The sequence below is a fragment of the Magallana gigas genome, chromosome 7 (genome assembly GCF_963853765.1).
Source record: "Magallana gigas chromosome 7, xbMagGiga1.1, whole genome shotgun sequence".
In the NCBI taxonomy this organism is placed as follows: domain Eukaryota; kingdom Metazoa; phylum Mollusca; class Bivalvia; order Ostreida; family Ostreidae; genus Magallana; species Magallana gigas.
Window position 1 is genome coordinate 29,923,618 of NC_088859.1, and position 13,217 is coordinate 29,936,834.

General features: G+C 35.1%; 1 protein-coding gene across 3 annotated transcripts; it reads left to right on the forward strand.

The window, feature by feature from the left end:
• Positions 1-3,219: 3,219 nt before the first annotated feature.
• LOC105325856 (uncharacterized) lies at positions 3,220-8,449 on the forward strand. 3 transcript variants are annotated; one of them, XM_034456631.2, is made up of 3 exons: positions 3,220-3,494; positions 6,007-6,030; positions 6,754-8,449. In XM_034456631.2, exon 3 carries the CDS (start codon positions 6,759-6,761, stop codon positions 8,190-8,192), a length of 1,434 nt encoding a protein of 477 aa, XP_034312522.2. In that variant the 5' UTR covers positions 3,220-3,494; positions 6,007-6,030; positions 6,754-6,758; the 3' UTR covers positions 8,193-8,449. The 3 variants fall into 3 exon arrangements, with proteins under 3 accessions (XP_034312522.2, XP_034312523.2, XP_034312524.2); XM_034456632.2 differs by lacking the exon at positions 3,220-3,494 and adding an exon at positions 5,162-5,321; XM_034456633.2 differs by lacking the exon at positions 3,220-3,494 and adding an exon at positions 5,518-5,739.
• The last annotated feature ends 4,768 nt before the right edge of the window (positions 8,450-13,217 follow it).

The window sequence follows — 13,217 nt, forward strand, 5'->3', positions numbered from 1 at the left end:
TTGTTTCAAAAAGCTGTAAGTTTAGTGAAAGCAACGTTAGATAGTGTATACATTGTGTTCAAATTTGTCAAAATCTTGAGGAATAGGGTGGAACCCTATTGGTGGAAGGGGGCGGGTCCAATTTTACAAAGGTAAAAATTTTGAATTATTTCTTTAAAAAAACTTAAATGTTTTTATATATGGTTTTACTTATATGGAAGCATTTTGGAAAATGGTTAATTCTCTAAAATTGTTTAGACTTCGGCCCATCCAACAGTTCCTATACCTTACAAGTGATTCAGAGTTTGATTTATATGTTTACATATTCTACATAAACAGTTGTTTAAGATCTTTTCTTTTTTTTTAAACTGCAGTGCTCAATGTGTGATATGACTATAGAATTACCCTGTTACAAAAGGGGCTTATTGATTAAAATTAGAATATCCGAAAGGGAGGTTGAACTTTTTAAAAACAGAATATGTTAAACCACAATGTCCAGATATTTTGTATATGACTCCATAAAGCTGCGTTGTGGCCTATGGGTCTCTTGTTTTATAATCTCTTATGTAAAAGAGGTTTACTGGTGATTCGGTCGTACATTCTCGGGCAAAATTGCTCTTGAAATTGTTATTGGTCAAGATGGCGAAATGTGTTTGCTATATGGAGTATTTATATATAAACTTCTAAATTGTGTTTTGAGAAATAGAGGAGGAAACATTCAACGAATATGAATCTTTTAAATGAAAATACTTAATTTGAACTGTCGTTTATTTATACTCATTTTCGTTTGTAAACAATGTGCAAACGGGTTAAGTAAGGTACAGCAGAGTCCAATATATACAAGGTGTATCAATCAAAAGACGAAATCACATTGGATATATCATCCAACGCTATGGGCTATGAGCTGTAAGAGCAAACTTCGATTAAGTGTCTGTCGGACTGCATGTATGTGCATTTACATACATATCGCCTTGTTTGTCATAAGTAGTTGTTGTAAAATGTTGTCTTTGGCTCATGTTTAATGTCCTTCGGACATATTTCAACTTTACTAAACAATAAAAATATTTATTTTGACTAGTTTCAATGCATTTTTTGTGTCAAAACTAAAATATGTCAGATGGCCACTGATACACATTTAAATTATGTCGCCTGGCTTTTGTTTTAATTTTTTTTCGTTTTGTTTTCTTTTGAACAAGTGTCAAATTGTAAATTTTGTATTTATATCAAGCTAGTTAATTCCAACTTAACAAACGACACAAGAACTGCTTGTTGTTGTTTTTATTTTGTTGTTGGTTTTTTGTTTGTTATTGGTTTTTTTGTTGTTGTTTTTTTTTTTGGGGGGGGGGGGGGGTTGTTGTTGATCTGACGAACTTCACCTTTTTAGTTGTTGCACCTGTCGCTTTAAAAATAATCCAGATTATCTTATAGAATTGAGGGTCACGTTAGAGTTTCGTTCGAATTACGAATTAAAAAGAGCATTCACGTTTTACAAAATGCACACAGTTAGCATTCATACGATTACAGTGCATATCATTACAACGTATATATACTTATGGTATAAATCAAGAGATGATTGCTCAGACTACACTCCCCACAAATTTTTAACTTGTTTTATATACAAAATTAAGTAACATCAAAAATGTTCTTTACTTATCAGTAGAAATAAAACTTCAACTCTGTTTCAGAACTTTATTTACAATTATACAAACTTAAAAACACACAAAATCTACAAAGAATTTTGATTTCAGGAGTGACCTAAAACGACCGGCAAGTTGTGTTTGTTCCAGAAAATAATTTTACCGACACATTAAGAAGACAAACGATTTCGAAACCTGTATGGTGATATTTACTGCGATGGAAAAAATGCGTTTTTATATTTGCATTCCCCTCCCCTGTGTAAGATGTTTCCTCACCCATACATAAGATAGTTCCGTATTTCTAATTTTTATAACTCACATAAATTACATTTCCCGGATTTGGGATTTATCTTAAAACACCTCAATTTGTCAGGGTCGCGACTACTTTCGGATTTTGAAGACTAAATACGGTGCGATGTGATGTGTTCCACTGTGGGGAATAAAACCCTCAAATCGTAACACAGGCAAAGTGTGGCAACATTTCACCAAGAATTGATAATTTTTTGTTTGCTTCACTTGTGTATAAAAACATATCTCAAAGATGAGTCGAGTTGGTACGATTTTTTATTAGAAAAAAAAATCGTGATTGTACAATCTTGTCATCAAATTAAAAAGAAAGAAAATGGAACGTTTAAATGTCCGTCTATTTTCTGGCACACATACATTTACGTTCACCTGAATTGATTCATAAATGTCGCCAAAAAACAAAAACCCAGCGGAACTTGGGACAACATACCGGTAGAGTTTAGTAAGTAATGAGATTAAACAGGGTTAGCAGGTAAATTCCCAATATAAACCTACAAAAAAGACTACGATGTACATATATATACTGTAGACACAATTAGTACGATGCAATAACGAACGTTAAATTGAAATATAAAAAAAATCGGTAAAATAAACAGGACACATGTATCTTTTATATAAACGAGGACAGAAGAAAGGGGAACAATGAAAGTGTTTTAGTGTCCCGTAGGTCTCTATAGCTGTGATTGCACCTGTACAAGTAGTGTAGAAGCACCGAGGGGTCTCGATCTCGACGATAGTAGCTTGCTTGGCTTTCTTGTTACAGATTCATCATATGTTATATGCACCGACTCTGAACTGAAACAGCCGTTTGAAATATCGTCAATGCGTTATCAATTATGATAAATAGGAGCGGAGAGGAAACTAAAGTGGGGCGCACCGGGGCATGAAGAAGTTGGGGGGGGGGGGGGGGTCTTTCATACAATGGAACAATTTTGTGTGAAGAAAATGATAGATCGATCGCTGAGAAACGATTTTGTGTATTATTTGTAATATAAATAGCTGGTTAATCTAATAAACGAATATTCGGTTTTTATTCTTTTGAGTAGCTCGATATTCGTGGAATGGGCCTGTGTGTTATAATCAAAATCGACCATATGATATAATGGGACTATTTATACATGTATATGCACTGCACGCGCGCGTAAAGTATAGACTCCCCTCTCTCTCTCCCTCCTTTAGTCCGCCCTGACATTGTCGCTTGAAAACAATCGATTGAAAGACTGAAACAGATGCGAATTACAATAAGGGGAACATTTGTAATAAAAAAAATACAGCATATTATAATTGCATGTAATCGAGTTCTGCGTAATATCTTTTATGGTGATAACGTACCATACATGTATATGGTTCAATACTCATCTGCTGGACAATATTCCCATTCTAATGGATTTCTTTTTGCAGACGATACCATAGTCAACATATAGTCTAACTGTGTGTATATAGTTGTGTAGACACGTGCGCATTTTTCACGTCTCGGAGGTTGCAGATGACCTTCGACCTTTCTATCGTATGATGAATCAGAGTGTAAATCAATATACTTGGGTGACTACATGAGACGCACGAATTTGTGAGGTAAGACTTTGCTATATATTTCTTACTATTCTGCATACCTTAGACAAGTGCTATATGCTTGCATGTTTTATTATAAGCGCCTATATTTATTTGTTAAATCCTGTGTGCGCTGGCACTATGCATAGGAAAAACACTAAGAGCGATGCCAAGAGATAAAGGCTTGTATAAGATATCAGATGGAACTTATGTGTGTGTGCTTCATAGATGTTTTCTTATCACAGAATCACTCTTTCTATATATTTTTATATTTGAGATGATGTTAAATGCAACATTTTATATGAATATTTCTTAAAAATTAATTAACGTTTCTTTGATTCCAACTCAAAGCTTTCTATATCAGTCTGTGATAGAATGAGAATGCAAAGTATGTTTTTCATGCACGCCAAGTTAAACTTTGTATATTTATGAGTACCGAAACATAACCTTGAAAAGGACGAAGTTGCATATTCTAAAATGGGTAGAGAAAGGTCGTTTTTAAATCCTTTCAGAGGGCCCATGCACGTGCATGACTGTTGGATTAGTATGGAGAGGTCGTTCTTCTGCACATGTACATGTAACATATATATCCGCTCCAGTGTTTAAGGAACCCGGTAATCTCGCAGGAACAAGAAAATGTACTCAGAAATAGTTACGATGATTGTTGCACTGGTGAATTGTACATTTTGCCAAATTGGTACGCAAACTTCGCTTACTTGTGGGAAGGGGTGTCTATATACATTTCTGTTTCAAATTACGATAAAAATGAATGTAAAATGAAAGCGTACATGATAAATGTATGCTACAAATTTTAAAATTCTATATGCTATTTACCCCATCTCCCCCCAGTCATCCTTTTCCGTTCCTTGTTAAATCACCGTGTAAAGATATATTACCATTGTGATAGCAAATTATGATTTTAAATTAGTAGTAATTCAAATCAATTCTTTAATTTAATTCACTAAAGACCATGCAGTTCACGGGTATACGAGGTTCAACAAAAGTGTATACAAATGAACACAAAAAACAAAACAGGGAAGGATCATGAGAAATGTACAAGATTAAAAAAAAAAACAGTAGCACAATACAGTAGGTGGTATAAGTTTTTACAGGAAGAGCTTCGAGAGAATTTTCTTCATAAATTTTGACAATGTTTTCATTTTTTCTAAATCACAGCCATTCATGGACTCGTTAATGTTTATAATATTCGGATTTTGATAGAATTCATAATATTACATTATTTCTCTTTATCAACAGTCATCTGGTACATTGAAATAGCGTGCAATACTCTCGCTGTGTGGAGAAATCTTAATTTTAGAAAAATCATACCGGTCAACAGATTTCCGATCCATGCACATCAAAAACGTGGATGTTGAAGAGGGAGGTTTGGGAGTAGAGAAGTGTATATGTGTGTGGTTTTTTTTCTTCTTTTTTTGGGGTGGGGGGGGGGGGGTAAGTATGACACGTCTTTGTTTAAAAAAAAATCCGTAGGCCTATATACTATTAGTGTCAACTCTTTACAGTTGTCGCACTGAGGTGTGTATAATCATAGGTAACCGAGGGCGGTAGGCTCTACCTATAGGGCCCAATTAGCACCTCATTTCTTTGCATCTGCGATGCGTATTCCCGGAAAGTTGCCCAGAGCGTTTGTGACTGCCATATATATGTATGTATGTATATGTATTGTGATAGATTAAATTGATACATGCATAAGTAATGCGCTGTTCTCGCCAAGAGAAGTAACGTACAATAATCTGTTACCGATTCGCTGGTGGAAATTTACTTCTTTAGAGGAACTTTAACGTTATATGGAGAAGGAAGTTTAAAAAGTGCACGGATAAAGTTGAAGAGGTACAGAAATAGATATATTCTAAGTTTGTCCAAATTAATTTTTGTTATCATTAATTCACATAAAATAAAACTTTTGAATGAACGCTTTAGTTTTGTGACTTAAAATCGGTTAAAAATTGAATAAGATTTCAGTCGTCCATAAAATAGTTACGGTAACCTTTAGAATGATAATGACAATCTAGGACATGGGCTCTAAATCCCGCATTAGGTATACATATATCTAGAAGCGTATAACCGCTGTCCCGCTGTGACAGGTAAATGCTATTTGTCCAAGGCTGTTGGCTTTTGTGAAACCTGTTGCCCGACAATTCGGCCGCGTGGACACACTACGGGACATGTTTTCTTACATAGTTCGCATGACTTCGGACACCCTTTTGCTTGTTTCGTGAACACCCACATGTGCTGTCAGGAATTTCCGGTTTGTGTTCCTTGAGCAGTGATTAGTAAAATAAATTGGCAAATTCGACAGAAAAAGTAACAAGAAGTGTTAGATCCAATTTTTTTTAGCGTCCGTCCATTGCTCAATATAAGGATTTGTTAAGACACACTCACGTGAAAAGAGTATATTTTATATGCCTACAGGAAATGATATATAGTGACAAAATTCTTGTGACCGCCAGGACAGGTGCTCTATAAGTATTATGACGTCATTTATATTTTTGACGTAATTTTTTTTCTTTTTCAGATCATTAGAGAGAACACCATAAAGGTATGTATAAATTCTCACAAACAATTAATTAATATAGGCAGGTATTAACGAGGCAATCAGTTCTTGTCATTAAACAAAAATGAATGTATCATTTTACAAGTATGAAATACATGTACTTGAAAAATGCTATTTGTCGTAAATACAAGAACGCCTTTATTCGTATGTTCTACTTCTTGGCTTGCAACTGTAGACTGTGTGAACTACATGTATTATAAACAAGATATAATGGATAGTCTGTGTATAAAAATTGACGGAAACAATGCTTTTATTCTACCAGAAAGGAATGAGGCGATCTTTCATTATGCTATTGTTTGCACACTGGTATCTATTATGAATAGGATTTGCTATTTGCTATGTATTATGCACCGAAAATGTAATAAACGTATTGCAATCAATTCATAAAGTTAGCAAATATTTCAAATCAAGTATATATGCAAATACATCTTATTTAAAGTAACACAGACACATCGCACAAATGTAGTTTATTTGTTAACATCATTATTGTGCCGTATGGTAAAATTTTGCTAATGCAAATGATAAACAAGAAATCCCAATACGCACGAGAACAGAACTCTGGAAGATTGGATTACTGTGATCTCACGAGGTCATCAAACTCTTTTTCTCCTCCCATACAAATAAGACGTGAAGGGGCTGAACTTAGTTATATCAAACGCTGCTTTCGAACATCTTTTGTATCTTTTTCACCTTTCCCTTTTTTTCCAGGAAGGATGTCGTCTGCTCGCATTCGGAACGGATCGGCGAAAATGGAGCAATCTAACGGGCAAGATGTTTTTGCTCACGGATTTCATGGATATAAGGAAGGTTATGAACAGTTGGAGAAGATTGGGCTGATGAAGCGAGTCAAGGGGCTCTGGAACAAGACGGTTTTTCCGTTGTTTCTGATGATTTTGACTCCTCACGTCGCGCTTATCATGTGGTACGTTTCCGTGCATTGTGAAGGGAGCTACTCGGTATTCCTCGGTCATTTTGCAGGAAAACCGTTCTATACGTCAATAATAGAATTATGGGCAACCATGAGACCACCAAGCCAGTTTAGCGTGCTGGTCCTCTTTGGATTCAGCGTTTGGTCTGTTATCCTGATGAAGCTATTACCGGGGAAAATTATCAAAGGACCTTTGACACCGAAAGGAAATATACCAGTTTATGTTGATAATGGGTTTCTCAACTATATCGTTACTATGGCAACCTTTTCCATCATTACCGTTTTGCTCAAATTACAGGGGCTTTCGCCATCAGTGATATTCGATCGATTTGATGAATTCATAGCTACACTTCAAATCTTCAGTCCGCTTTTCTGCGTCCTTCTCTATCTAAAGGGTCGATACTGGCCCTCTACCACAGACAATGGGGTGTCGGGAAACTTCATTTTTGACTTTTATTGGGGAACTGAATTGTATCCGCGAATCTTTGGCATTGACATTAAAGTTTTCACAAATTGTCGGTTTGGCATGACCGTTTGGGCTTTACTTGTGTGCATACATGCCTTGAAAAGTTTCGAACTTTATGGCTTCGTGGACAGTATGTTTGTTTCAGCAGTGCTGCAATTGATCTACATAACAAAATTCTTCTGGTGGGAAGGGGGTTACATGAGCACCATCGACATCATGGTCGACAGGGCTGGCTATTACATCTGTTGGGGCTGTCTTGTGTACGTACCCACATTTTACGCGTCAGTGAGCATGTATCTTGTGCAGCAGCCCGTACATTTAGGAATCACGTGGTCGTCGCTCATCCTTTTGACGGGCATTCTCTGTATAGCTGTCAATTACTTAGCCGACCTTCAAAAACAGGAAGTTAGGGGGACTGGCGGCAAATGTCTAGTCTGGGGAAAGAGACCAAACATCATCCGTGCCAAGTATCAGCTCGAAAATGGCAAAGAAAAAGAGAGCATCCTGCTAGCCTCTGGCTGGTGGGGTCTCGCTAGGCATTTTAATTACTTGGCAGAGATCATGCTTGCCCTGTGCTGGACTGTCCCATCCTTGTTTGTCAACATCATGCCTTATTCTTACGTCATATTCCTCACCTTCTTGTTGATACACCGCAGTTACCGTGACGATGACAAGTGTGGCGACAAATACGGCAGTTTCTGGGTTGAATACTGCCAGATGGTACCGCATAGGATCGTCCCTCTTCTGTTCTAACCGTGATCTGTTACGTATTCTGTGAATCTCTGCGTTTTTTTTGATTTGCTTGCATGTCTTAATTTGATTGTATGCATTAAAAACCGTACACAAGACAGAACCATTCACAATGTTTGAGCGTGTGTGTATGTGTTCATGTTCTTATGCTGCGGGTGGTTCAGGTACTAACATTTAGAGACACAAACATGTTATTTGTTGTTTTACTAAATGTTTATTTAGCATAATCTTGTAATGGGATTTTATAAAAAGAAATTTTTAAAAAATGTTTTTGTTGTTTTTGCAATTATAAGCACCCCAATTGCTGTTGGCACTCGTGACAGGTTGTTATTATTGTAGAAGCGCGATCTTTTGTTGCTCAGTGTATCATTTTTAAACCTGTAACGCTCCCATTGCCTCTATGTTGAACCATCTATGTGCTTGATACATCTTTATAAATTATGGTATTATAATGTATCTTTGATGTCCTCACGGGAAAATTATACCTCAATGATACATTGTTATGTAAAAACCAAGTAAAAGTTTGTTTTTTTTAATTCAAAAACACACAGAATTTAATCGCCACCTACTTTCTAACTGATACCCAAAGCTTGACTTTTGTTAGTTTTTAATGGCAGGTGACATCGTGTGATCCTGAACTTAAATCGTTTGGGTCTTCTTAAATTCAGATCGTTTGGGTCTTCTTAAATTCAGAACATTAATGATAAAGGAGCCTCTTAAATCCCTGTCTGTGAGGGCGCACATCTATTAGAAGATCCAAACTGGAAAGCTCCCCTTGTACTGTACTGATTGAAATTAATCCACAGGGGCATTCTCTCTCTCTCTCTCTCTCTCTCTCTCTCTCTCTCTCTCTCTCTCTCTCTCTCTATATATATGTATATCATACACAAAAGTATATTATTTATACACATGGCATAGAAAGCAGAGAGGATAAGATGCCCCTGTGATTAATCCCTTGCATAACACTTTACGGCGCCCAAACATATGTGCTAGTTTCAAAACAAGTTTTGATACCAAAATATTCATGAGATACTACTGAACGACTTGCCTATGACTTTCTCTCAAACATCCTCACCAACCTTGGATGCTGCATGTATACATCTCTTTATGATGATGATGTCAAGGACGGATAGTAACGGATCCATTCCTATTCCCATTACGCCTTAATTAACTGTAAAAGTTGGTATTGCCATTTCGCCTTAGTAGCTAGGCTATAAGGTGAATTTAGGCGAGGTGGGAGCTTGTATAAACATATAATTGTGTAAATAATAATTGTTATCTAAATTGTTTGTTCTGAATAAAGTATAAATAAGTTTGTAAAAATGTACTGTAGAAAGCACTGATATAAATATGTGAAAAGTTTTATTATTCAAAATACCGGTATTTATCATTCACATGTTTTGCTAAATTTGATCAACAATGGTATAACCATTTTGATATTTTCGTATAAGCAACTATAGGCAATTATAGGATAATTCGATTTTTTCTCGCATCCTTTTCAACATCCTTTTATGTGCGGATATTCACCTCTCTCTATATCCTCATCATTGTTTACTTTGACTTGTACATTACACCATTTCCATTAATATTACTTCATAATCTTCTTAGGAGGGAAGTAAAGAATGAACGAAGAATTGATATAGCTCCAGGATAAGAATGATTCAAACAAATCGACTATGAATTTCGGATAAAAAAAAATTGATGAAGATAAAAGACATACACTACAGTCATCATAAAGATTAAAAGATACTTTAAAAAAAAAAAAGCTTTTTACATTTAAATCGCTGTATTCATGAAGAAAATTCAATTTTACTACAAGTGAGTTCTTTTTTTGGCTTATCATCATTCTAATATTAAATTTTAAAATGAATCTTTTACATGTACTTTCTCTTAATTTTTCTTCGTTATTTATGTTAACATATTAATGTTCACATTACATTATCAAGAAATACACACAGGTATACCTGGTATATAAACCCTTCGATTTCGTTACACACCTTTCGTGGTTTTTGGATTTTATGTATTTAATTCTTATTTTTTATGCATATTCTGTTTGTAAATTATATTTTGACCAGTTTATTTGATGTTAATATACTCCTGGCTTGAAAAAAGTGCGTAAAACTTGATAATTTCATCGCGACCGAGTAACACGGCGAGGCAAGATGTACGTCCACACAGGTGAGACCTCTACTGCAGTACAGTGAAATATTTCAAACTGCTCAGAGGTCTGCAGCTTATATACGGGTTGTAGGGATAACGGTGGTGAAATAGAAATATGGCGGACAGTGCCTATTTACGAGCGGTGTTCACTGAGCTTTAATAGGAAGGACTCCGTTTAGAGGTCGCTCATCATCGATATTTATAGTATCGGGGTACGTAAAGGGGTCCAGTGTCATCTATATTTATAGAAATGGGATCCGTACAGAAGTCGCTTATTGTAGGTATTTTTCTTACTAAACAAAATAGCGAGCAATCGTAGAAAAAAGTTACTGTATAGAGGTTTCTTATCATCGATATTTTTAGAGATGCTTAGATAGAGGGCGAGATAGACCATTATCTAGAGTTGAACCACGGTAAGAAGGGAATCTTATGGTTTGAACATATTTTATTGTATATAGAATATACAAAGGGTTCGAACACAAGTTCTTGCAACTTACTAGGGAAACTTATGATGCGTTTGTCCGTATTCGAACGCACATTGGTCGTTATCTGGTTAAAATAACGAGAAAAATGTTATTAGCTACTCATAATTTTATTGTTCATTAAAAAGGAAGGACAATACACTGTACCATGCTATAACGCATTAATTCCTAAGTGTGTGCACTATAAACGAAAAGCATGTTGTGTTGATTTATTGAAACAAAATTTGGAGGTTTCGCTTTCCTCTACCTTGACCAGGGTCTCTCCGCCGATTGAACTACTGTTTCATTTTAGTAAGATTAAAGTGAGTTCGATCGCATTTCGTGATAGAACTCGCTCTAGGCAGTACCTCTGAAAGGATCTCGTTTCTAAAAATATCGATGATGAGCGACCTCAATACGGATCCCATTTCTATAAATATAGATGACAATGGACCTTAATGTGAACCCCGATACTATGAATATCGATGTTAAGCCCCTTTCTATAAATAGAAATGATTATTAACAATTATAGGTATTCAAATAATATTTGGTACATTAAAACATTCCCAATACAATGTACATGTATTTGGAAATTGAGTACATCAGTGTAAAACTACGACCAGCATATATTTGTGTGAAGTAAACCGGTGAGGATCTGGGTTTTTTTTTTCGTTTTTTTGTTTTTGTTTTTAGAGGGAGTTGTGGTTCGAACAAGGAACTCTAGCTTTACAGCCTGCCGTCCAAAATTTTCCGTAGAACTACAAACTACAATTCTGCAGTTTATACAGTAAAAAATTCCTCATCATCACTAGGTTTTGAGAGCAAGTGACACACACCGTTAGAAATAACTCTGCCTCCTACCACACTTTTTAAAGTCTTCAATGCAAATCACAGTCTTTGAAAATATGCAACCCCCCGCATCCCCCCCCTTTTTTTGTTTATAAAAATCACTGAAATGCATGAGTTTAGTGAAATAATGACTTGTAGTTGTTTTCTTCATCGCCATGCGTCGACTGTCGTCCGTTAATCAACTTCCTTTTAAAAACTCTGTACATTTTTTATGAAAATGAAATAAAAGATAACTTCACTCCCCAGGGATAAGAAAAGTTGATTAAAAGGTGTAAAATTGATGCGATCTTAAAGAAAATTAATTTTTTTGATTTGCAATTTTAGGATGAGGAAAACAATTTTAAAATTGGAATTTTTTCACTCCAGTGCCAGAGATGCACAATAAAATCTACATAAGAAAACTGTTGTCATGTTGTAAATTTTGTATTCACACTCATCAAGTAAATTCAAAATGTACAACGTGACAATATAGTGAACAAATAGAAATTCTTAAAGACTACTTTCACATATAATCGTTTCATTACCAATTCAAAGGTGACAAAATTCATCTATTCCATGCAGTGATTAGATGGAATAAAAAAAATAAATGTAGTTTGAAGAAGTCAGTATACCACACTCATTTATTTATTTTCATCCTTTATAACCCTACGAGTTTTGTCGAGGAGCACCAACCATTCCTCTACCCGTTTTAATTTTCTTAATTCCTATGCATCCTTTATTTTACATTGTTGTATTAAAGTCAGGTGATCTCTGGGGTCGAGATCGGGTCTCTTATTTATATGTTTAATATGTACAATGTACACATATTTTTCATTTAAAGGCCCGTTTCATGCGTTTCAAATCAAAGCCGTGGTATAATATTTCAGTGCACCACAAAACACTCAGAATTGCGTGATATATCTATATTACCGAAATAAAAAATATCAACTTTAAATACCAGTGAACACGACAGGTCTGTAGAATCTCCGAGATTTGATAAATATACGCATGTATGCAAACCATCGGTCAAGTGCTTTTAGATAAGATAAGACACAACTTTGTCAAATACCAAGTTACCAAATTTTCTTGAGACAGTACGGAGACAGTGGGGGTGGGGGGTGGATTGATGGTGTACATGCACCGAAGTGTATATTAATTTTGAACTAGATATTATCTTAAGAATAAGATATACTGTATAGAGGAAATGATTTTAAAATCTTTTTCAAGAATAAAATTGCAAGCTTCCTAATAACATTTCCTTCAATTTCATTTAGCTGTGAATTACCGCCCAATAATTGGGCATGTGAACGAAATGCAAATTAATAATGATAATAATAATAATTTTTTATTCATTTGCCTTAAAACTCATAAATAAATACACATAGGAATGCCTACTTATATGATACTTATTCATTTTTTTTTAAGAAAAAAGAATTAAAAACTGTTACTTATAAGTGAAGCTAACGGGCCTTTTAGTTGTAATTTATTGATCACTTTCGTATAATATTACATGTACACGAAAATTTAATATTGCTCAAGCTTATGCTCAACCATAGGATATAAGTAAAGTTCTTCGGTA

Bases quoted from the DNA above. Each gene is read 5' to 3' on its own strand.
- LOC105325856 (XM_034456631.2), top strand. From the start codon at position 6,759: ATGTCGTCTGCTCGCATTCGGAACGGATCGGCGAAAATGGAGCAATCT.